The following is a 26,059-nucleotide window of genomic DNA, read 5'->3' on the forward strand; positions in this document are numbered from 1 at the left end:
TCTCACCAACAGTGGGCTTGCCCAGAATGGCATCAGCAAAAGTAAACTTAACTCTTCTTGTAGCCTGTCCCCCACTACTGGAGGCAATCTGTCTGACTCAGGATGGAAGGTACAGTTTTGATCAAGTACTATTATTGTATTATTGCACAAGCTATAACATTCAGAAGGTGCAAAAGTGTAGACAATGAATGGTCAGCACATTCTGAACTCTGAATCCCAACCACCCATTCCCTTTCCCAGAGGAAGCTGGTTACTAGTTTCTTATGTAACCCTTTGGAGAAACTGAACCCACAAGCAAGAGTCAAATGCAGAATTGCCATAGTCAAGTCAAGCCAGGTAGGAGCTTGTGACTCAGGCTGGAACACCCGTCTCAGCCAGACCTGTAGACTACAATGTACTTGTCCTAAAGCAGTTATTCTGAACCTGTGGGTTAGGACCCCCTGTGGGGGTGCTGAACAACCCTTTCACAGGGGTCACCTAAGACCATCTGCATATCAAATATTTACATTACGATTCACAACAGTAGCAAAATTACAGTTATGAAATAGCAACAAAAATAGTTTTATGGTTGAGGGTCACCACAACATGAACTGTATCGAAGGGTTGCAGCATTAGGAAGGTTGAGAACCACCATCCTAACAATAGTCTAGATTAGAACTCTTTAAAGTGCAATGTATTGAAACATACTTGGGACTAGAATGTCACTGACAGGCAGGCAGGTCCCTGCTACTAGGTCCAAGGTGGTCGCAGCTAAGAGCATGACCAGATTGTATCTTCTTCAAATCGCCTCTCTCATTCTAATTCAGAAAAACACCCCAAGAACCTGATAAAAGTGATTGAGCAACAAAGTATTTTCTTATTCTAACTGGTTTGAAAAAAAAAAATGATATGTAAAATAAATGGTCTTGCCGGGCGGTGGTGGCGCACGCCTTTAATCCCAGCACTCGGGAGGCAGAGCCAGGCGGATCTCCGTGAGTTCGAGGCCAGCCTGGGCTACCAAGTGAGCTCCAGGAAAGGCGCAAAGCTACGCAGAGAAACCCTGTCTCGAAAAACCAAAAAAAAAAAAAAAAAAAAAAAAAAAAAAAAAAAAATGGTCTTTAAATAAAAGAAAATAAAGGAAAAAAAAACTGAATTAAGAAAAGAGCTTAGGCGGTAATATGTTTTTAATTTTAATTAATTTCTTTCACAGATAAACTTCGGTTGGTATTTTAATACGCTAAAATATTTATCCTTTACCTCTTTGAAAGGGTAACTAAAACAAGCAACAACACTGGTTATGTTTAAAAATTTATTTATTAAACTTCACTTTGCCTTTAAAAAGCAATTATTCAATTCATGAAGACTAACCAAAACTCACACCCTATCAAAGGCTATTACAATAATCTTCTATAGAACGAAGAGCATTAAACAAACAAACCAAAAAAGCCAGTGAAAACTTTAAAGTGGAAACAGGAACTTTAGTGCTAGCCAGTAAAGTGATAAATAATCCTCCTCAAAGGATTATACTTGAGGGGGAAATCCAACTGTATCACATGAGTAGTGCAAGAGATTTAAGTATCAGTTTAGTTCCTCATTGCCAACATGGCATTTATGTCCCAGATGAGATTCCGTAATTGATCCATAATCTGCTTCAGCTGTTGATTCTTCTGTTTGAGTTTCTGTGAAAACAAAAGGATTTAGCAATACTGTGAAGTGAAATACACAATGATGTAAAAAGACTGAAAACTGTAGTAGTAAGTTAGGCCCCTAGTGATCCACACAGAAGTTAACCCGAACATTCCTGCATAACAAAAGCTCTCTGTCTCAGTTACTTTCCTATTGCTGTGATAAGACTCCATGACCAAGGCAACTCAGAGAAGAGTTTACCTGGGGCTAACCATTCCAGAGGGTTAGAATCCATGACTATCAGAACCCATGACGAGCATGGTAGCAGGGAGGTAGACATGGAGCTGGAGCAGTCGTTGGCAGTTCACATCTTGAGACAACCACTACCAGGTAGGTAGGTAGAAAGAGAGAGAGAGAGAGAGAGACTAGGAATAACTTGAGTCTTGTGAAACCTCAAAGCCCATCCTTAGTGGACACATCCTCCAACAAGGCCGTTCTCCTCAAACAGTTTTTACCAACCAGGGGCTAAATATTCAAACATGAGTCTATGGGGGCCATTCTCATTGAAAGCATCACAGTTTCTACCCTTTTCAGATCTCACAGTCCCTGACAGTTGCTCTGATTTCTAACTTAGGTGCACAGAGGCCTCTGGCCCCTGTCCCCATCCTATCATAAACTATGTGACACATTTAATTGTGACAAATCTAGTATTTAGATGCTGTAAGGGCAGTGGAATATAATGGATAACACTACACTTTCCATTCAGATGTTATGGTTGATCAAATGCTCAGCTCTGGCCAAATTGTTTAACCTCACACCAGAAGGATGAAGGCAATCACTGACTTTATACCTCGTAAGAGTTCATGGGAGAATCAAATGGTTTGACTTGCTTAAAATATTGCAGTTGTATGACAGAGAAGTAAGCAATTGGCATTTGATGATAGGCACAGAATGGAAGCTGTCAATACAAAAAACTATAATACAATGGCCCAGGCAAAATCAGTCTTCCAGAAATGCAGCAGAAATTACTGCCCTTAGATGAAGCACAGCCTACTTCTAATTCTAGAAATGAAAAGAAAATGGCCTGGTGACGACGAAGACTCCCCACAGTAAGGGTTATGCAGGCCTTGCGCATGCCCCTGCATCTCTACTCCTGGGCTCCACTAGAATCCTTTCTTCAAGTTCTATGTGATAAATATCAGCTTAGACAACATGTGACACAAACCGAGATTCTGGTTAACATCCTTACAAGTTATAATAATAATTATTATTCACTAACACTTGGAAAACATTAAATTCAAAGATATAATATTTTAATTAGATTATTTTAAAAATACTCCATTTAATTGCCTCCAGGTAAACTATTATATGTACACTAGGAAGAGGTCTAAAGTATTATTACTTCATTAAAAAGCAAGCTGAGATTAAGCAAACTGCTTTTATTACTTGTATCTAAACTCAGAAGTCACAAACAGGAAAAAGGTCACTAAAAGGGACATTAAACACTTTCACTAGGAAGCATAGAGGCAATTACAGATACTTTAATGGTACTAATAATACTGATTAAATTAAATTCATGTTTGAAAATAGGATAGCACAAGATGCAGATGAACCGTCCAACTGCACAGCACACAGGCCTTGACTCTCTCAGGGCTTGAAAAGGTCTTTGGCAAAGAGGACTGACATTGAGTCTCTTTGGTTAGGTTTTCAGATGACCCATCCCACGTGATTACGTGGTAGTCAGTCAGTAAAGTGGTGTGCACATTGTCTAATTCAGGGGCAGAGGAGGATGTACTTTCTTACCACAGAGACCAAGACAGGGACACTTCACCATGACATACACCGGTGGTGGCATCACACTGGTAGGCTGGCAGTCTCAGTCACATCCTTCACCTCTGTAACCTGTTATTTGATTCAGACTAAATCCCCCCTCAGTTTCTCACGTAGACATGGGCTAGAGCTTAAGGTCCTGTCAGCCATGCTTTCTGTGCACCCACCCAGAAGGTGATGACCGGCCACACGGACCTGTGACCAAAAAGGATTGAGTCTGAGTTAGTGAAAGGACGCACGGCTTCACTGTGGTTCCAAGGTGGCCACTCTTTATGGATGCGCAAGTCTATGGCACATCAATGAATCATCACTTCTAGCTGTGAAATACTTCGGCTACCATGGTTTTCGTTTTCATTCCAGCTCTATAAAAGGGAGCCATCAAGAAAGAATAAAAGGATGAAGAGGAATAGGAATTGATATTTTTTTAAAAATCAAATTTCAATAGTGGGGCACAGTTGTTCACACCTGCATTCCCAACATCTGAGATGCTGCTGAAGCAGGATAACTGCTGTAAGTCTGGGCTGAACTTGAGTTACACAATGAGTTCAACACCAGCTAGAGCTACACTCTGGGACCCTTTCTCAAAAAATAAATTAATAATTAGAACAAATAAGTTTTAACATATCTTGAATAGAATTACTTTGAGACGTTTTAGAACCTCAGCACCAAGTAGGAGGAAGGCACAGCCAGACTATATCCTGTAAGGTGGATGGTAGAGGATACGGAGATTCACAAGGCAGATCCTGCCTTGGACAGAAAAGGTCAGCTGATGAAAGTACCCTGCCTGGGATCCGGGCCTGGGATCTCAACAAGTTAGTGGTGAGGAAGACGTGAAAGGACTTGGCTGAGATGATGGATAATGAAGACCATTAAAAGTCCTGGAGGGCCAAAACACAATTAAGATGGAATGCAAAGGCTAACTGCATGTGGGATGACAAAGGGACAGGAGTGGGACTTCAGTTTTAGAGACAGCTGACAACTACCCAAAACGAAGTAGACCTGACGAACTAGTCCAGTCTTCACACTGTCTATAAAGCTTGGGGGCAGCTAGAAGAAAGAAAATCATGTTCTTGGGTAGTTACAAACAGACTATGTTATAAACAGTATCCAAATGCATTTGTAGAGGGCTCCTTGATGGCGCCATCACTGGGTAAATGTGAAGCCTCCCAGGAAGACTGCTTTCAGGAGTTCTAATATGCTGGTCTCATAAGCTCCTAAAAATTAAAGTGTACCAAAGAATGGAGGGTATTTCTAAGCTTACATCAAAATCTGAAAAATACTTTCTTTTTAAGTGTAAAACAAAGTATTTGGGTAGTTTTACTCAAAAAAAGACAAAGTTTTAAGGAAAAAGTACCACACAGGTAAACTATCTGGAGGCAACTCCTAAAAATTAAAGTGTACCAAAGAATGGAGGGTATTTCTAAGCTTACATCAAAATCTGAAAAATACTTTCTTTTTAAGTGTAAAACAAAGTATTTGGGTAGTTTTACTCAAAAAAAGACAAAGTTTTAAGGAAAAAGTACCACACAGGTAAACTATCTGGAGGCAAAGCACGCCGAGCAACTGTCAACAGTGAAGCTGACAGTCATGCTTATTAGTGGTTAAATTGTAAATACATTTTCATGACACGATATAAGATTTAATGTATACAATCTTGCCACTGATTGATTTTAACAGGGGATGACAGCTGCTATTTTCAAAATCCATCAGCTGTGCATAATTTGTTCCATTAACAGGTGAGCATGTAAATAGAGTAGGTCCTTACAAAGGACATTTATGCTAAGTCATACCATGTAATTTAATATTCATATAAAGGCTGTGACACTTGAGAAAAATGCTTTAATTTCCAAATGCCTGGACTCGATTACATGTCAATCTTTTGATACTACCCAGTACCTCTTTCAATCTCCTTTCCCATCAACAGAACACTGTTCGGCAAAGTAAAACTCAATTCTGAGGTTCCCAAAGCAGGTTCCTCCTTTACTTGGAAAAGAGAGTTTAAGGAGTCAAAAACAAGATGCACACAGTAAAGTATTAAAATAAAGCAATGTCTGACTATGGCAACCAGGCCATTTCCCCTAGTGATTTCCAACAAATACTGAGGACCAAGTGCACGGCTCAGGGTTTTCTAGCATGACCATGGGGCAGGTAACAGATGCCCCCAGAGTCAGCCTGCGCCTCTGCAATCTCAGCTACATGATGTAACATCTGACAATAACCAGCCAGAGCAAAACCGGAAGTTTAAGCCTACTGTTTCGTTCATTCAGAATGGAGACCATGTGTTATAATAAAGTTGTGGATATGTTTTTAAGAAAATTTTGTTACTGATTATACAGATCTATGAAGCACTTTATTTAATATAAATGCCAATGTATTAAAATACAGCACAATAGTCTGCTTTCAGTAAACAGTCCTCTAACTGTGTCTGGGGCATGGGAAATGCTGCTGCTTCCTGAGACTCTTAGTGTCTTAAAACCCCATCCACCTGGCCACCAGGCACAGGAGGCGGACCAAACACTGGGTGACTACCACGTGGCAGGACTTTTAGCACTCGGCAACACTCGGCATACAGCAGGTGCTCAGGTACTTGGATATTAAAAGGAAAAGTTAAGAATAAGTCCAACAGAAAACTTACGAAGCCCTCAGAGACGGAAAACTAAAAATCCCTCACAACCATTTCAAAACTGTCCTTTCTGTTTTACTATTGTTACTGTTTAATGTTGCCTTTCAGCACTGAAGCCAGACCTGGCTATTATTTTAAAGCATTCATATTATCTACCCATATTAAAGTATTCCTTATTATCTACCACAGTAGGTAAGGCATATTTTGTATGTTCGGCTGCTACGGTTCAGGTAAGCACCTGCCAGAGCCTCGTGTGCTAGAGGCCAGGTTCCAGGCGCTGCTGCTCTTGTAGGGTGGGGGAAGCTCCTGGAAATGGAGCCTGGTGGCAAGTTCTAGGTCACTAGCAGCTGAAGGATTATAAGGCTCTCCCTCTTTTGTAACTGGACAAGATATGAATTCAGGTCCTTGGATTTGGCAGCTGGTGCTTTTACCTTCTGAGCCACCTCACCACCTTGAAAGTATTCATATGCTGAGTTCTCAGGGTCTGTTGCCATATATATATATATATGTGTACATTTATATGTGTATATTTATGTGTATATAATGCCCTGAATAGCTGCCTATAAATGTATAAATGTAATCACATGTTTGCTATAATAAAACAACAGGTACACTGATTTTACTTGCACAATTTGAAACATGTAGCATGAATCTTAAAAGGTCTAGTTAATAAAAACAAACCTGGAGCCAGGTATTGGGGTGAATGCTGGAATATCAGAGAAGCAGAACAAGCCACAGCTAACCTCACCTCGCCAATTCCTCAGCTGATCCTGTTTCCTCAGACTGGAAGCTTCTGTGTCCTCATCCAAATGGATCTCAGCTGAACTGCTGCTCAAAAGCCTAAAATCTTAATCAGCCTAGTTTCTGGTTCTCATGCCTTATATACCTTTCTACTTCCTGCCATCTCTTCCTAGGATTTTTTTTTTTTTTTTTTTCCGAGACAGGGTTTCTCTGTGTAGCTTTGCACCTTTCCTGGGACTCTCTTGGTAGCCCAGACTGGCCTCGAACTCACAGAGATCGGCCTGGCTCTGCCTCCCGAGTGCTGGGATTAAAGGCGTGCGCCACCACCACCCAGCTCCACTTCCTGGGATTAAAGGCATGAGTCACCATGCCTGGCTATTTCCAGTGTGGCTTTAAACTCACAGAGATCTGAATGGATCTCTGCCCCCCAAATGCTAGGATTAAAGGTGTGTGTGCCATCATTTTCTGACCTCTATGTCTGTCTAGTGGCTGTTCTGTTCTCTGACCCCAGATAAGTTTATTAGGGTGTACGATATATTGGGGAACATATTATCACCACAGAAACACCTTCCTGCTATAATGTGCTAGGCCACAACAGGCCCAGAAGAACAGGGTCAATTAGCAATGAACTAAAACCTCCACATTCTAAAGCCAAACAACTTTCCCTCTGTTTAAGCTTATTTGCCTCAGGTATTTGCTACAGTAACAGAAAGCTGATTGACACATGAAGGGACAGTCCCCACTACTTAAGAACTCCATGAACTGATGGGAAAAGGAGAAAATATGTATGTGCATTAAGAAGAATGTGTTAAGAATGTGTGCTTTAACATAACAGATATGGGGCAGACAAATAGTTCACATTTATCTGCTGTGGATTTCTTTTTGTATGCTGTGAATGTGTGCTGCTCTGATTGGTTGATAAATAAAGCCGTTTGGCCTATGGTAAGGTAGCCTAGAGGCAGGCAGGAAATCCAAACAGATAGACAGGAAGAGAAAGGAGAGGCAAGGCAGATGCTGCGAGCTGCCACCAGGAGAAGCAAGATGTAAAGGCATTGGTAAGCCACAGCCATGTGGCAAAGTATAGATTTATAGAAATGGGTTAATTTAAGATATAAGAGCTAGCTAGCAAGAAGCCTACCATGGACCACACAGTTTGTAAATTATTAAAGCCTCTGTGTGTTTAATTGGGTTTGAGCAGCTGCAGGACCTGGTGGGACACAGGAAAACGTTCAGCTACATTTATCTATATACATACTTATAAATCCTTTACAAATGAAACCAATGAAATGTTTGTTTCATTAGAGCAACCATGTGATTAGATTTATACATTTATCATCTAAGGGCAACTAACTATTCAGGCCAATATGTACACATATAAATATATACATAAATATAAATAAATATACATAAATATAAATACACACACACACACACACGTATGTATATATATCAACAGACCAAGAGAAGTTAGTATGTAAACATTTTCAAAGCTGGCAAGGTGGCTCAGGGGGGAACGGCACCGCCAAATCCAAGGACCTGAACTGATCCTTGACTCACACGGTACAAAGAACCCATCCCCTCAAGTTGTCCTCTGACCCTGATATCCTTCCAATCTACTTCCTCTTTTTTTAGCAGTGAATTTTCTTCTCCTTATCATTCTGGTTTGAAATTGAAGTGAAGCAAATCTTAGCCCCCTTCTATCTTTGGCCTCTGGTCACCACCACACTCTGGTGCTCAAAATATATAACAGGGGCTGGGGAGATTTTACAGGTGTGTGCTGTGGAAGGATGAAGATCTTCGTTTGGATCCCTAGCACCCACAGAGAAGTCAGGTGCATCCATGCACATCTATAACCCCAGGTCCCACGAACTGTCTAGTCAAAACACCAAGCTCCAGGGTCAGGGGACCCTTCCTCCAGAAAACAAAGTGGGGCGTGGTAGGGGCCTGCCCATGTACACAAAGGAAAACAATGCAGGACTAACAACTCCTAGGAAATATAGAGAAGTTGGAGGTCATCAGATGGGTGCTGTCTCTGGCCTGTCAAGAGAAGACATGTACTCCCTCCCTATCCCACATTCCTTTGAAAGCATGAACTTCCACACAATAAAGAGTTTGGCTTTAAATAGCAGAGTTTAAAATATTTAAATTGATTGTTTCCTCTTTGTAAGAACCTACAATTCATGAATGTAATTACAGCACCTAGAATCTGAGTTAAGTCACTCAGTATGAACCAGAAGAGTAACATGGAAACACTACCTCTTATTTCAAAATAGCCAAACTTTCCAGAATCTATAATCTGTATATCTACCTATTTGCTGAATTGTAAAAAAACAAAAACAAAAAAACAAACAAACAAACAAAAACTTATTCTAAGAAAATATTGTTGGAAACATATGCATGATTATCTTTTCTTTTCTTCTTCTTCTCTTTTTTCTCCACAGCAACAAAACTTATTAAAGCACATGGAGAAAAGTAATCAGAAAACATAAGAGCTTGCTTCTCTCCCTCCCTTTCTTCCTTCTTTCCTTTTTGTATGTGTGTGTTTGGCAGGCAAGTGCTCTCCCATCTAGCTACATCTCTAGCCTGACAATTCTTAAATGTATGAACACAGTTTCAAATCTAAATTCCATTCCTCAGGCCCCTCCAACCAATTTCCAACTGTGAGGTGTTTTTTTTCTTTTTGTCATAATGGTGATGAATTACTTCTACTTTTGTTGGAAATGTTCTTTTTAAACTCATCATTCAATTTAAAAAAAATAGCTGTCAGCTATAATAATGACCCGCCTACAGGATACGGTCACTGCTGCAATAATGGTGTGAATGCCAGGAGTGCCCAACCACCTCTGATGGGGTTTAGGGTCCGCTCCACAAGACAGAATCTATACCTGCTATTTATTGTTAATGAGGCCAAGAATCTGAGACTAGATAATCCACGAACCCAGAAGAAAACCTACTCTTATTATCCTGCTAACTGAACACAGCAATCAAACTCCCAATGATATATTGCTATAGGCAGAGATCAGTGCTTCACTCAACACTCATTGGAGAAGCTTCTTCTTATAGTGGATGGTGATCAACACTGAGACTCACAATTGGACAATGTGTAGAGAGTGAAAGTCTTTGGAGTACTTAGCCCTAAACAGACCGTGTCCCTATTATATCCTTCCCCTCAAGGGTCAGAGATCTATGCAAAAAGGGGCAGAAAGATTCTAAGAGCCAGAAATAGTGCATGATTATAAGGAAACAACTTTTCCCAGACACCAGGGTAGATGCACATATGAACTCACAGAGACTATAACAGCATGTACAAGACCTATACAAGCTCAAGCCAGACAAATCCCAACACAAAGGTGTTGTGGGACATTATTTTAAGATGTATTACTTCTGTTTATGTAATTTGTTTAATTCTGTGAAGCTGTGTTACTGAGCCTGTCTAGAACACCCGACTGTCTAATAAAGAGCTGAACGGCCCATAGTGAGGCAGAAGAAAGGATGGGTGGGGCTGGCAGACAGAAAGAATTAATAGAAGGAGAAATCTGGGAGAGGAGGAAATCAAGGAGAGAGAAGAGGAGGATGCAAGGGGCCAGGCACCCAGCCAGCCATACAACCAGCAATGGAGAAAGAAAGAAAGATATACAGAAACAGAAAAGGCAAAAAAAAAAAAACAAACAAAACAACAACAAAACAAACAAACCAAAAAAAACCCCCCAAAAAACAGAAGCAAAAGGTAGACAGACTAATTTAGGTTAAGAAAAGCTAACAGGAAACAAGCCAAGCTAAGGCTGGGCATTTATAATTAAAAGTAAGCCTCCGTGTGTGATTTACTTTGGGAGCTGAGTGGGGCCCCTCAAAAGAGCAGAAACAAACAACAACACAAGGGATGGGAAGTGGGCATAAATCCCCATCCCCGGCCAAGATTCTCTTTGTAATGATAGCTGCGAGAGGGAACATCAGTTTTCTTCAGTGGAGTGACAGAGCCTATCAATCACACTACAGAGCAGGCCCTGTGCTCAAGATTGCTTGGGCAATGCAAATCCAGCCCCATATATTTAGTGGTTGCTTTCTTTTCTTTTCTTTTTTGTTGTTGTTATGTTTAAAATCTGTTAAACTATATCTTTATTCTTTCTTTTTAAATGTGTTTATTTATTGTACATCCCAGCAGCAGTTTCTCCCAGTCCCTCCCTCACACCTCCTCTGTTCCCACCTCGGAATCCACTCCTCCTTTTCTGTTTAGGAAAGGACAGGTCTCCCATGGATATCAACAAAACATGGCATATCAAGTTGCAGTAAGACTAAGCACCTCCCCATGTAGAAAGGCTGGGCCAGGAGAGCTGGTATGAGGAGTAGGGTCCCAAAAGCCTGTAAAAGAGTCAGAGACAGCCTGTCCCCGCTGTTAGGAGTCCCACAAGAAGATCAAGCTACGCAACTGTAACATATATGCAGAGTGCCTTGGTCAGTCCCCTGCAGGCTCCCTGGCTGTCAGTTTAAGAAAAAGAAAGAGCACAAAGTTGAGTGGGTTTGGGGGAAGTCTGGAAAGATTTGGGGGAAAGGAAAATAATGACAACAATATACTATATGAAATTCTCAAAGAATACATTCCTAAGTTACAGTATTTAAATCTAACTCCCTTTTTTCTTTCTCTTGGATTTTAAAGTACATTTTTCCTCATTATTTTTCTAATAGTTTAATTTTTTGGACATAATTCCTAACTCTGAAATTCATTTTAATATACAGTAGTGTAAAAGTTAGTTAATTCCCCCGCCAATTTTCTAGTTCTAAAGATTAATTTTCCACATAATCCCTTTCTTGTCATATTAAATTCTCATATTCATCAGAAAAGCTGTTTTTCTGGCTATTATTTTCTGTCTACTCCTGGGCCAGCATTATATGCTTATTTATGCCTTTATAATATGCTTCACATTCATTTTAATTTTTGAAGCAAACAATTCTGCATTATTAATCTTATTTATTGGATTTTTAAAATATATTTTTGTATATTTTCAGAAGAAAATCTCATTTTGGTTTTACTTTTTTTTTTTTTTTTGCCTAGTATGGTACTAAAAGCCTCCTATTTTGTGCATACTTTCAAGTTAAGTCTTATGTGGATTTGGATTATTTTGCATAAGATTATGAAGTAATTAAGACTGGTACTTTTATAATATTTATTGCTCTCCCAAGGGCTTTATATGTTCTCTTTAATTATTCAAAAATTACTTTATGTATCTTAACAGGGCTAGTCACTATTGGAATTCCTATCCACTTAGTCTTATTTCAGCTGGGAAGGGAGCTGGGAAAAGAGTTACGGTATTGTAACTAACAGAATAACTTACAGTTAGTAAGAGCCTAACAGTACTGTAAGTGGATGGTTTCAGACTGTCTGGTGTTAATCCCTTCTTTTACAGAACTTTTTATAGACCATACTTTTCATCAGGTGAATTTTTCTGAACATGCTAACAAGCTTGTAAATAATAACTCCTATTTTTGAGCACCTGTGTGCTGTCTTTTTGAACTGGTTATAACCTTTACAATAATACTAAGCACACTGGTAGATTTTATTATACGACATTTTAAACAGGAATATTTTTATACTCCTCTCGTATAAGAACTCTGGCTATTTATGAAAAATCAAAAGGTAAAAAGAGAAACTGCTCTTGATTCAAGCACCGAGTCAGAACAAGTGGACTGGAGTATACCAAATGCCTTTTAGCCATCTGAGAACAATGCTTTCCAAGGTAACTGACAGTCTACGTTATGAATGTGAACTGAATTACCTTCACATGGCTCAGAAGGCTGTTTAGCTAGAGTAGACTGATAACACACTGGTGGAGTCTATCGGGCAGACTGAAGACTGTCAGTGACCTGTGTTTGTAAGAGAAGAGGGAAGCTGGTCGCTTAGCCCTTAGCTTTCGGTGGCCAAATCTCCACCACAGAATGAATGACCCTCTCTCCTGTTCTGTTTGATGAGAACTATCCAAAACTTAATAAATGTTTCTCAGTGAGAACGTTTTGGACTGGAGGTAGGACAACGCTGTCCTAACTCCTGTCGTTTCTCAGTCACAGGTGGAGGCAGTCACATCTCCTGCCGGTAAGTTTTCATTACTTGCTCTCGTGCCGAAAGGCCGAGTTCAGCCCAGGGAAGAGAATGGGCTGTGACTGACGCCCACCCATGGGCTCTCTGAGGGCTTCCCCGGTGAAACCCATGCTCTTCCCCAACTCTGCAGACCGCAGCTCGGCTTCCCTTTCACTTCTCGCCACTGCTCTAGAGTCAATCTGCCACAAAAAACACCACGCAATTCCAAAACTCCTCGCTCCCTAATAATTTTTCATCAGGACTCTGAAATATAAATGTACAGACTGATAAAACTCACTTTATTTACTTCCGCAATTTCTCGTCTCTCTTCGCTGGCAAAGCGAGGTGGCCCGGCCCGGTCGTCGTTCTTTGAGCCTTCTTCATCCACATACGGAATCAGTTGCTGCAAGTGGGATCCAAATACGTGAATTAGATTACCAGAGACCGCATCTGCTTAGGATCCACGTTCTAAATATTTTTAATGCTTTAGAAATACATGGTTTTCAGGCAAAGGCCTCAAACAACAGCTTTAAAAGCTTATCATTTCAGTGTATCTATGAACCAGACCAGCTTTTTTTTTTTTTTTTTTTTTTTTGCAAAACAGCACATATACAAACAGAGAAGACTCCAGAGGTCATGGACTTGAGAGGGGTGGAGGAGTGGTACATAGGGAGGGCTGGAGGGAGGAAAAGGAATTAACCACTAAAAGATCTTGGTTTCCCAATAAAGTTCGCTGTGTTTAACTGAAAACAACAATAAACTAACAAAACTCACCCTCCCCTCCAAAGACTGGCAGTCATGTATTGAGTTATACTTTCTCCATTCAGTCTGCAAATATGTCATCGCTAGATGCTGGCTGAAACACTGAAAGACTAATGTCAAGTAAGCTGCGGCTTCTACTCGGACAGATTCAGTCTATTCAAAGTAAGACAGGCTTTCCTTTACACTACAAGAGAGGACCTTCAAGGACATGTGTGATGCAAACGTCACCAACTTGACACTCAGAACTCCAGTGGCTGCAAGACTTTTTATTTGTCTTAATTTCTTTTAGGTATGAGAATTTTTTTTTTAATAGGATAAGAAATTTACAGAGCAACGACGCTTCTAGCACAAATCTACTTAATTATGTGTGGACTGGGATGGCGCTTACTGGAGGAAACCCGTTGTAAATGCGGCCGACATTGGGAACCATGTCCCTACCCTGGTAAGCTGTCATGAAGAAACAAAGGAGGATCCACCCTGCAGGCGGTTTTGTAGTCTTGGGGCACAGATAACTGACCGGCAGGACAAGCGCGCTTCGCTCCTCTCCTGCCGCAGGACTGTCTGAAGACAGCCTCCATCTTGCACTCTCCTCTGTCTTCTCTGTATCCCCCCACCTCCCCACAGGCTTCTCCTCCTTTATCATTTTCATATGTGCTGGGCTCTTCCTTTGGTGGCAGAAGACAACGCCTCAACCAGATTCCACCCTTCTCCCCATCCCTGCTTCAAAGACCGATCTCCAACTGCTGGCTTCGGCTCACTGTTTCCCTGGTTCACCTTAAGTCAATCGTGTTCTGACTTCTAGCCACTACCATTTCGATCAAGTTCTACTCAAATACAACTTTTCTCAGCAATGGTAAAAGCCGCCACTAATAATAAATAACTAAATATTTCTTCTAAGAATAATAAAAAAAAATCACTGTCATTAAAATACCAACAAATATATAAGTAAACACAAAAAATAGCACAAGAATCCTGGAAAGCAAATGTTACAAAAATCATTAATGAAAAATCAACACATGTATCCACATTTTCATCTCTTCTCAGAAGTAAAACAAATTAAAAACGGGGAATACTGCTAAAAGGGGAAAGAAAAACTGACCAATGCGCTGCCCTTCCTTCACCTCTGACTGCACGCTCCTGTTATAGACACTCACCTCAACGGGAATGGGCTCCATCCCGCCACAGTTCTCATTACACTTGTCATAGACCAATCTTAGCTTCCTGAAGAGAATAGAAAGCTGGCGAAGATGGTCCTGCAGCTTCGTTAACCGGTCTTGGTAAGTTCCAGTGTGGTAAGTGACACCATTTGGCAACTTGGCAGGCAAAAGAAAACAATAAAAATATTGAAGTTTTAAAAGCAATCCATATCAATTTATTAGCAACTTGGTATAGTGTTTTACTGAAATAAAAAAGCCTTGGAAAAGGCTTTGTGAAGAGACTGCTAATGAGATGAAATGCCTTTGCCTTTTAATGTTATAAATATACGATTTTAATATCACTATCACATAAAAGCAGCAAGCTAATGAACTTGCCCAAGAATTTTATATCTATTCTATCCATACACATATAATATATATGTATATAATACACACACGTATATATTACATACACACATATATATTTAAAAGTAAAGCATAGGGTTTTGTTTTGCAGAAATGGAACAGTATGCTTGCATATTTGCAAAAGCATTTTCAAAATATCTTAGCTATGACCAAGAGAATAAGATGTGTAAAGTACAAACGAAAACATAAACCACCAAATAAATAAGATGGCATTAGAAGGCTTCATACTTCCATACAGTGTGGGATTTCCCCTAAGAACTCCTTTACAGACAGACATTGACAGTCCCCAACAATGCAGAGAAACAGTTAAATGACCCCTGACTTCTGGTCGGAATCGTAAGGGTGTGACGATTACATCTCACTTAGAGGAGCAGTGGGCTCCTGAACCATAGCATCTTATCAGGGTTGCTACTTTGCCTATATGCTCTACTTAGTAAAAACTTGAACTCCTCTTTGTAGCATATTTAGCACAAAAGTTTTAGTGTATGTCCTGAATAATTTTTATGAGCATTTTACTCCTAAGTCTATGCTTATGTGTTCATGAGAAGTGTGTGTCATACACAAAAAGATTGATGAGTCTTATTATGAAGAAAAGCAATCTTGTTGAAATGCAAAGAATTATCCACCTGAAATCTGCCAACTTAGTAAGTTAGGATATTAGTTTTTATACCCCGTCAGCTTCCCATTCACCTTTCGCGTGTCAAGCATTGCTCTGGCCGAGAGTGGCAGTGAAGATGAGTGATGAGGCTTCCAGACTCTACAGAACGGGTGGTAATAGCACCTAGGATCCCTTGCTGCATGCTGTGGTGTAGCTACTCAGCTGGAAAAGCTCATCAATAACCATCTCCCTCATGAATATGGATGAAACCTCATAAATACATCACACTCCCAGATACTAAAAAGGCATTCAACTAAATTCATCATCTATTCTTATAATAAAATTCCCCATATATGAACAACATATTTAGGTTATAAAGTCGGCATCACAATGGATGTGCAGACATTGGAGGAATTCCCACTAAGGTCCAGAACAGAAAAAGACATATACTAAGACCACTGTTACTGTATTCATGTATTCTGTTGCAGAGGAGCTGGCCAGGGTGATGAGGGAAGAGAGAAAGGCTAAAACAAAAAAGGAAGCAGTATAGTGATCATTGTTTCCAAATGACATCATAAAAAGCCACCAATGGTAAAAGGATTCCATAAGGAGTTAAGTATAAAGCTAACAGAGAAAGTAATAGCTTTGCTTTCATCTCTAAAAAGAAAATGGAAAAGCAAGGACCTAGTACAACAAAGGAAGAAAGAAAGAAAGAAAGAAAGAAAGAAAGAAAGAAAGAAAGAAAGAAAGAAAGGAAGGAAGGAAGGAAGGAAGGAAGGAAGGAAGGAAGGAAGGAAGGAAGGAAGGAAGGAAGGAAGGAAGGAAGGGAAAGAAAGAAAGAAAGAAAGAAAGAAAGAAAGAAAGAAAGAAAGAAAGAAAGAAAGAAAGAAAGAAAGAAAGAAAGAAAGAAGGAAAGAAAGGAAGGAAGATGGGAGGGAGGGAGGGAAGGAAGAGAAAATATCTAGGAATAAAGTTAGAAAAGATGAAAATAAAAACTTCAAACTCAAAACAAGAAAATGACATTCCATGTTCCTGGTTACTAAGACTTAACAGTGTCAAGGTTTTCTAGGCTGAAAAAACTAATAAAACCACTAACAGGTTTTTCTATATCTAAGATGTGTGTGGAAAAGTGAAAAAGGACACTTATTCTGAAATAGAAATACAAGCACACCCCAGAAACTCAAAGACTATATGAGAATGAGGCATCAGAGTATCAGCAATGGAAGCAAAGAAGAAAGAGTCGAGCATCCCCAGCCAGACACATCTGTACAAAGCTGCGTCTGAACCAACCTGAGGAGTGAGGTGAGTTTTCAATCAGCCTTTTGTATAACAAGGTGAGTGTTGTTACACTCGTAACAGGATCAATCCCACAACGACCAATGTTTTGAAAGTAAAAATTCCAGTGAAAACTCACAGAGCTCATTTGGGAGTGGGGAAGGCTTTCCTAACGAGACATAAAATCTGTAAGTCTAATAAACTGTACAAACTGGAAAATCAATAAATTGCATGTTAAAAAAATAAGCAGGGCAAAAACTACCTTAAGGGGAATCAAAAGGAGATATATATATATATCAGACTGGATATATTAGGTACAGGAGTTCAGGTCTATAACCCTACAATCTCAGGACTTAGGAAGTGGAGGCAACATCACAGGTTCAAGGCCAGCTTCATTTACACAGTGAGATCCCAATTCCAAAACAAAACATAAGAAACAAAAAAGGAGACTGGGGAAAAACATTTACAAATAAATCACAGAGATCAAGGGAGATAAAACTCACACACACACACACACACACACACACACACACACACACACACACACCAAGCAATAGCAGAAAATAAAACATTCATGATTCATAAACATATGAAGAAATGTTCAAACTCAATCAAATAAGGGGAAATGTAAGGTGGAAGGTTCATCTATCAAGTAATCAAACAATAAAAGCATCATCAATCCATCGTGATGGTCTGAGTCAGGACACAGGTACACACGTACAACTCTGGAAGGACAATACACGGTGACCCAGTGAGTTACAGTACTTTAGAGATTAGCTACTTCTAAAAGCTCATCATCAGGTACAGTTGCTCCTTTGTGTGGGGCATTATCATCTGCTCCAGCCTAAGAAAAACTGAACGTAGCATAACTGTCTGACTAGAGTTTTTTCCATCCAAGGGAAACACTATCAGGTATAAAAAGAGAAATGGAGTACTTTACAGATATGAGTAAAGTACAATATATCAAAGGAAAAAGACAAAGTACAAAATAGTATGCATGGTACACTGTTATCTGTGCAACAGCGAGGGACGAGACGATATATATGCACAGATTTGATTAAATATGCAAAGGGCATTTGGAAGATAAATATAACCAGTGGCTAGAATCATTAGCAACCATTGCTCATAGAGAGGGATTAAGTACCTAGCAGACAGGGAATAGAAAGGAGAGTGCTCACTGCATGTGTTCTGTTATTCCTAAATTATGAATATATTATGTAGCCAAAATATGAAATAAAAGATTAAAAGGATAATAAGCAGATTCAAAGCAATGCTATTTTTCACAGGGAATCTTAATGTGGGATTCAGGGATATTTGGGGAGATGCTTAACACCTTGCGAACTTATTTTTCAAAACGTGTTTACTCATTTTTTTTGTTTCTAAGAAAAGTCTATAGTTTTCAGAGTCTTGACATCTCATAGACAAAGAACAATTTTTCTCAAAGAAATTAGCAGTGTGTACTTGTGCTGCTTCGCTTCCATAGACTAATACAGGTGATCTGAAATCTGAGTATTTTGGAGATCATGGGGTAGTCCCTCCTACTGGAGTCCGGCAAGATCCTCACTCCCCAGTGGATGCCAGAAACTGTGGCATGATGTCCCTGTTCATAGGGCTTGCACCAGTGTATACAGACTCTGATGGAGTACTAAACTAATAAAAATAAAGCAGAACAATGATAACAGTGTGCTGTTCTGAACGTGCAGTACAAAGAGTCTCGCTGCATTCTTTTTTTTTTTTTCAAAATATCCTCTTAAATATCCATGATGAACTATGGATAGCGGAAACTGGATAAGCTGCCTATGATTAAACAAACAGCCATGTTGTTCACAGTTAAGAACATCTGTTTATATCATCACTTCTGACTCTGGGAACTCAAGGGCCACACTGTTGTTGCCTTTGAGGGTCAATGTCATGGACTCCCTAAGGAGTTTGGGATGAGTCTGAGCACAAAGTGGGAGGCAGACTCGAAACTGGAGCAGCCCTTACCTTCAGTTTCAAATCCAGGCCTACCTGGAGCCTAGTTATGGGCAGGAGCTGTCGGGAAGAGTCATGTTCTGTTCGGGTGATGGAGTTCAGTCCTAGCTCTCTTAATAATATAGAAGGCTCATTAAGTGATGTATCAGCAGGTTATTAGAGTCATCTGTGATGGTGGGTCTTCTACTTATTCCTTCTTTAACTTTCAGTTTCCTTAATTATAAAATAGGGATAAAAATATCTCTTGAAATTGTTCCTATAATTGTGGACCTAGCCAAGAAAAGTAATTGATAGGTGTTTAGTGATCTGTGACCACACCTGCTTCTACACGCTCTAGTTAATTCATATTGCTGGCAGAGGGCAGGCTAAAAATAAGGAATACAGTGCACGCTAAATTCTGGGACATCGTGAAATCCACACTCCAGTCATTTTCGTTATGAATCTATTCACCTGAAACTGCCAAAGAATTTCAATCTTTTCTTTGAGTCCACTTATAAAAATACTAGCTTTGTATGGCATTTCACACTGAGTTACTGACACAGCATTAAAAGATTCCCACAAAACAAAATCACTTTTATAAAAACAGACAAAAATCTCAACTATCTTTTCTTGAAACAAACAAACAAAAGCAATAAAATACTCTTTAGGGCATCCATAGAAGTAAAAGCTGTAAGAGTCTCAAGACACACCTTCAATTACCCTGCACTGAGTAGCTTTAGGGCATCAGTTGACCTCTCTGCCCCATAGAAGCCCCATTAGTAGAACAAGGATGCTTTCTCCATCTTTTAGTGTTAGGATAAGCAAGCACTAGCATAGATGAATTTCTAAACAGTCTTATTAAATAAGAAACAGAGCAAAATACAGAGGTACAAGCCACAGAGACCAGAGCAATAGCCACCAACTAACCTTAGCTTACCACCTCGCTCCCCAAGAGAGCTTCTTCCTGTCTAACCTGTGTTTTTATTGCCTTCCTGTTCTGCCTTCTCATTGGCTCTAAGCCCAGCCACATCACTTCCTCATCACTCCCTGTCTATACAGACCTCTAGGTCTCTATGGTTGCTACTGGGATTAAAGGTTTGGGTCACCACGCTTGGCCGAGTCCTTGAACACACAGAGACTCTGCCTGCCATGTGATTGGATTAAGGGCGTGTGCCACCACCGCCTGATTTCTGTTTATGGCTTGCTATGACCTCTGATCTCCAGGCAAACTTTATTTATTATCATACAAAAAAAAATATCACATTTTAGCACAAATAAAATATCGCCACACACTAGCGATGGATGACTTACAAACTGTACAGGAACAACCTGGATACCTGAAGCCGAAAGATGAACTTAGACCCAAACTGATCATTATAATCACCGCCACCCCCCAACACACACACCCACCCACACACCCACACCAGAACTTAGGTTATAAACCTACAGCAAAACATAAAGACCAAAACTTCTCGGAGAAAACATTCACTGCTTTGGGTTACACAAAAAAAAATTTTAAGTATGACATTAAAAGCAAGACCTGTAGAAGCACAGATCAACAAGTGGGATCCCATCACAATTATAAAAAGATCCCATCTCCTCAAAAGATAGTTAGAAGAAAAAGAAGTGAGTCACAGACTGACAGAAGTATCTGGCAAAGTAAAGACACACCAATAAGAAATGATGCTAAAGATGAGAGAAACCAGAACCTCAAAGACCACTGATAGAGATTCAAAGAGGTCAGCCACATTAGAAAAAAAAATCTTAAAAATTTATCATATATATTATGTACATGCTATAAACATGATTCAATTACACTCTTAAACCTTCTACTCAAGAGAAATGAAACACACACTCACACAAAAGTCCATAAAAAAAAAAAAAAAAACTTTGACATTATTTATAAGGGCAGCACTGTTTGTAAGGGCTCCAAAGTGGAAACAACCCAAACAAGCACCCACAGATCAACAAACACAAACGCCGCAATATAGTCATTCAATAAGACAGTAAGAAAAAGAAATCACATACAGATGGATGCTGAAAGAACCTTGACCCACAAAGCTCCTATGCCATGTGATTCATATCACATAAAACCGTTACACGCAGACAGCCACCAGCAGTGACTCCTTGGGGATAGAGGCAAAAATGTCACAGGGGGAGTTAGGAAACATTCTGGGTAATGGCTATTTTTACTATTGTGACTATGATCAAGTCCCAGGTATATTCCAAAATATGTCAACACTTTACATTAGCACAGCTTACTGTAATCTAGTTACCCCTAGAAAGGGGGAGAACTATCGTCTAAATTCTTCTTCAGTTTCTGGGCATCTCCTTCAGGAGAAATTATGTTCGAAATCTTCTAAAGTAATTTTAAAAGGCAAGTATGGTGTGATGCACCTGCACTTCGGGAAACACAGTGTTTATAAAACTAGTACACGACTGGGCCCAATCTAGAAAAGGTCCCTTCAATACCACCAACTAAGTCCTAGATCTTTGGGGATGGACACATACTGGGGATACTGTGGAGCTGGGGGTAAAGGTGATCATCACACCTGATACCTCCTGGGGAGAGGGAGGGGGGGGACACAGACATATGCTGGTGACACTTCTGCGGGTAATGGGAGTCTCCTGGGGTGGGGAAGAGATGCCTGCTGGGGAATAGTTCTGGGGAAAATGGGGGTGACACATCTGGCATCTCCTAGGCCAGGAGGCAGACTCGTGCTGGGGACACTGGGTGTAAGGGGGTGTGTCCACGCCTGAGGGTTTTCCAGGGCGTGGGACAAACACAAGCTGTGAGAATTGGGGACAGACATGCTGGGAGCAATGGGTATAAGGGCGGCTTCCAGGGCTGGGGACACTGGTAAGGGGGGGGGGGGAGGGGGCGTCTGCACTTGAGATCTCCCAGGGCAAGGGGCGGGCACATGCTGAAGACGTGGGGTGTAAAGACGACACCGCCACCCTGAGGTTGCCCGGGGAGGCCCTCCTTTCACCTGTCCTCCCGCCCCAGGCGCCCACCTGCATGTTCCTGAGCAGCTGGAAGATCTCCATGGTGCGGTACACGATGTCCTGCACCGTCTCCTGCCCGATGCGGCACAGCGTGGCCGTGTTGACCTCGCGCGCGGCCTGCTGCGCCTGCGGGCCGCCGAAGGGTCCCGGCGCCATGCCCCCCGGCGCCAGCGGAGGGGTAGACATGGCACTCTGTGGCTCCCGGCCGGCTGAAGCCGACTCGTCTGATTTCAAACCAGCGCCGCCACTTCCGCCCGCTGCGACGCAAGCGTCCTCCCGGAAGACCTGGGAGCCCGTCTCCACGCGACGCCGAACGCGATTGGGCTACGCGCCTGAGAGAGGCAAGATGGACGGGAGGTTAGCCAATCATCGGCGGAGTTCTGGCGAGGGGGCGGTACCAGGGGGGTGGATTGGATGAGTTTTCCCAGAGTCCCGTCTGGGCTACAGGAGGTGTCTTCAATTTTGCGATGGGTTGTTGTGGAGCATTTTCTCATAACAAACCTACGAGGTGTTTCTGATTATTGTCCTTTGACAGATGGGATGCAGGCTCAGAGGCTGAACTGTCAACCGTATATAGCTTGCACTGGCAGTCTGCTGTTCAAAGGCAGAAAATATGATCTCTGTTCTTGTATACTTCAGTGTAACAAGAAACCCAGCCCCGGGGATTGCTTTTGTTCCCTGCTCGAATGTTTTCGAAGTTTTTGTAAGTAACACACGTGCACGCATGCGCTACTTTCTGATTGTGAAACTTCAGCAACGATTCCTCATAGGAGGACCCCATTGTAAGTCCGAAATTGCAAAGTATCTGGCCCCAGATAATTCTCTACATTTCCTATTTATAAATATCTATAATACATGCATATATATATATATATATATATATGACACAGTAAGACATTAAAGGTAGTGTAAGTATAGCAATAGATTGCCACAGATATTTCAAACTTGGCAATTATTTCTAGAAATTTTTATTTAACAGTTTTTAACCATGGTTGACTCAAGCTACAAAAAATCATTAAAAGTGAAATCTCAAGTAACAGTGATAGTGTGGTTTGTTTACTTCCCGATTTCCCTTTACTCTATGAACATGCTAAAATGCAATTTCAGAAAAAACAGACTTGTTCTAATTTATTCATGTCCTATAGTCTCAGGATTTAATGACCGGCTTATTGAAATGGCTCCATAAGTAGTTATGATTTTTAAATAGTGTAAGGAATGTAAAAACAATTATAAAAAGAAAAAGAAGGCCGGACGGTGATGGCGCACGCCTTTAATTCCAGCACTTGGGAGGCAGAGCCAAGCGGATCTCTGTGAGTTCAAGGCCAGCCTGGTCTACAGAGTGAGATCCAGGAAAGGCGCAAAGCTACACAGAGAAACCCTGTCTCCGGGGGGAAAATTTTTAAAAAAAGAAAGAAAGAAAAACTATCCTCTCACAGCTTACTGCACATTGCAAAAGCAGAAAGAAAAAAAAAAAACCAAGAATGTGAAAATTGGTAACAGGAACAAAAAGATTACATCTTGCGAAGTATGTAATTCAGACTTTCCAGAAAATGGCTACTAAAAATGGCATGGGAAACATTGTAGAGCAGTGGTTCTCAACCTTCCTAAGGCTGTGACCCTTCAAGATCGTTCCTCATGTTGTGGTGATTCCCCAACAATAAAATTACTTCACTGGTACTTCATAACTGCAGTTCTGCTACAATTGTAATATAAATATCTGATAGGCAGGATATCTGTTGTGCATCCCCCTCATTATTGTGATAACTGACTGTATTGGCGTGAAAATTTGAGGCCCTGACATCCGGGCACCAACTCTTCAGTGGAGCTGGTACAAGATGAAAGGAGGAATCTCGGACTTAAAGGTAGATGGAAATGGAGTGCTAACTATGCCCAAATTGTAGCTTTGAAGATGCGGAAGCCATCACCAACACTCGAAGGAATGCTTCCCATGATGTAAAAGAAATTTAATACGAGGACAAGGGTTGGGAAATATGATTGAAGACAGTGGAGCACCTAACACAGTGTATAGAAGCTCTAACTCTGGGCGAAAAAAGCAAGTCATTGAGGTGTTTCTAGGAGAGAGATCTAAACACACGAAATCTTCAGGGCAGAAGACTTACTCTTGCTGTTCAGTGGTGAGTGACTGGTGGATGAATATTGTTTCTCTCTTTCCTGAAAGGTGTTGATGCTGACGATCTGAATTGGGGAAGGGCACAGTGGATGATGTAGTGGTGAAAATGTAGAGATTTGGATGTTGTCAAGGATGGGTACAGGTGGAGAAGAAGGAATAAAGGAAGCACCCACTTCTGCCCTGAATAAGTGGGCAAAGCTTCTGCCATTTACCAAAATAGGGTGCCCTGAAGAAAAAGCAAGTTTCAAAGAAGTTGTACATTCTGTTGTTTTCCTAATGCTGTGATTAAACCATTACCCCAGCTAACAGTTTTGGAGATAGCTAAGATCCCTGAACCAACCTCAGGTGTTGGCCGGGCTTTGACCTTTTCTAAAACATCAGAGTTTCTGATTGCTTGTCTTTTTCCAGTTTCTAAGGGCTGCATCCATTCTGTGCCTTGCAGCTCTTTGCCTGCTCAACACCCAGCTTCTACCATCTTTGAAGCCACCATTGACCCCCCTCAAGGGTCTCTCACAATGCCATCTCTGCTTCTGAGATTTCTGTTTTCCTCTTCCAAGGATGTTACGTTTGAGTTGGAATCCCCCAAATAGTTCAGGATACCTGTTAGTTTTAAGGTCAGATGTTCTGCAACTTCAGTTCCATTGACTATTTTAAGCTCCAGACCCCTTGTCATGTAATATATATTCATAGATTCGGAGGATTAGGAAGGACATATTTTGGAGAAAGGAGCTATTCTGCCTACTCCCTGCCTCCATTCCAAACTACCTGTGAACTGAGACTCAGGCACCTGAGTTGGAAGACCAACTAGCATGTAAAAGTTAGCTCACCCCAAACCAAGTTTGGAATTGGGATAGAAAAAGGAAATGGTAGGACTAGCATCCAAGCACAAAGAAATGCCTGCCAGTGAGGGGAAAACGTGTAGGAGAAGAAAGTTGGAGTGAGTGGGGAGGATCAACACTGTGGCATGTTAAGCTTTATAGGGATGTTTAAACATTGGCTGAAGTGTCTTCCTATCATTCTTATGATAAAAATAAACGCTGAATGGCCTGCTCATCTCCACATGCGCTGGCCAAGGGCTCTCTTGCTATTTCATTCTCCTGCTCTCTTTCTATGCCAGCCACAGTGGCCTTTGTTGCTCATTTTTGACCTCCCATTGAGGTCATTCTTTTTGCTTGGGAAGCTCTTCTTTCTGCTATCTCTCAAGGTCTCCACATAGAAGTGTTTTCCATGGTCACTGGACTTAACAACACCCTACGTTAGTTTGCTTTTCAGCTACAACAAGTGCAGTTGTTGCTTTTCTGTTGCTAAATAAAACACCATGACCAGGGCAATGTATAGAAGGGAGTATCTATTGAGGCTTTTGGTTTCAAAGGGGCAAGAGCAGGTAGGCATGGTGGTGGGAGCAGCAAGCTGAAAGCTCACATCTTGAACCATAAGCAAATGTACATGCACACAGAGAGAGAGAGAGAGAGAGAGAGAGAGAGAGAGAGAGAGAGGAGGGGTAGAGAGAGAGAGAGAGGGAGAGAGAGAGAGAGAGAGAGAGAGAGAGAGAGAGAGAGAGAGAGAGAGAGAGAGAAACACCAAGACCGACCAGCAGGTCATCTTTCAGTGACAAGGTCCTCAGGGGAAGGTGCCAGTGAATGAGAAAGATAGAAAAGATACAAGATAAAGCAAAGCTGGGATGAAGAGGTCTTGCACAAGCTACGTCTTACGCGCTTAGTAACACGTACAGCATCTTATCCAGGGGAGAAATGGGACAGAGTCAGCAAAAACTATCACACAATGGGACTAAGTCAGTGGGAGGCTGAATCAAACAATGTTGCACTAAGGGAACACAAGCTGTCTTAAGTACATCAGAGACCTAGTACACAGCGGCCTTGGACCTTTTGGGACTGATAACTAT

The 26,059-nt window shown here is 41.0% G+C and overlaps 1 protein-coding gene across 1 annotated transcript; it reads right to left on the reverse strand.

Annotated features, from left to right (window-relative positions):
* Positions 1-1,274: 1,274 nt before the first annotated feature.
* Med30 (mediator complex subunit 30) lies at positions 1,275-22,307 on the reverse strand. The gene is made up of 4 exons (XM_006982396.4): positions 22,035-22,307; positions 14,786-14,944; positions 13,168-13,272; positions 1,275-1,658 (listed from the first exon to the last, which is right to left on the reverse strand). The coding sequence occupies exons 1-4, from the start codon at positions 22,209-22,211 to the stop codon at positions 1,563-1,565; spliced, it is 537 nt and encodes a 178-aa protein (XP_006982458.1). The 5' UTR covers positions 22,212-22,307; the 3' UTR covers positions 1,275-1,562.
* Positions 22,308-26,059: the final 3,752 nt, after the last annotated feature.

This window comes from Peromyscus maniculatus, chromosome 20 (genome assembly GCF_049852395.1).
Source record: "Peromyscus maniculatus bairdii isolate BWxNUB_F1_BW_parent chromosome 20, HU_Pman_BW_mat_3.1, whole genome shotgun sequence".
NCBI lineage: Eukaryota > Metazoa > Chordata > Mammalia > Rodentia > Cricetidae > Peromyscus > Peromyscus maniculatus.

Bases quoted from the DNA above. Each gene is read 5' to 3' on its own strand.
- Med30 (XM_006982396.4), bottom strand. From the start codon at position 22,211: ATGTCTACCCCTCCGCTGGCGCCGGGGGGCATGGCGCCGGGACCCTTC. The intron at 14,945-22,034 runs GTGGGCGCCTGG...TTGCCTGCCAAG, and splicing joins AGCTGCTCAGGAACATGCAG to TTGCCAAATGGTGTCACTTA. The intron at 13,273-14,785 runs GTGAGTGTCTAT...TCCCACTTGCAG, and splicing joins TGGAGCCCATTCCCGTTGAG to CAACTGATTCCGTATGTGGA.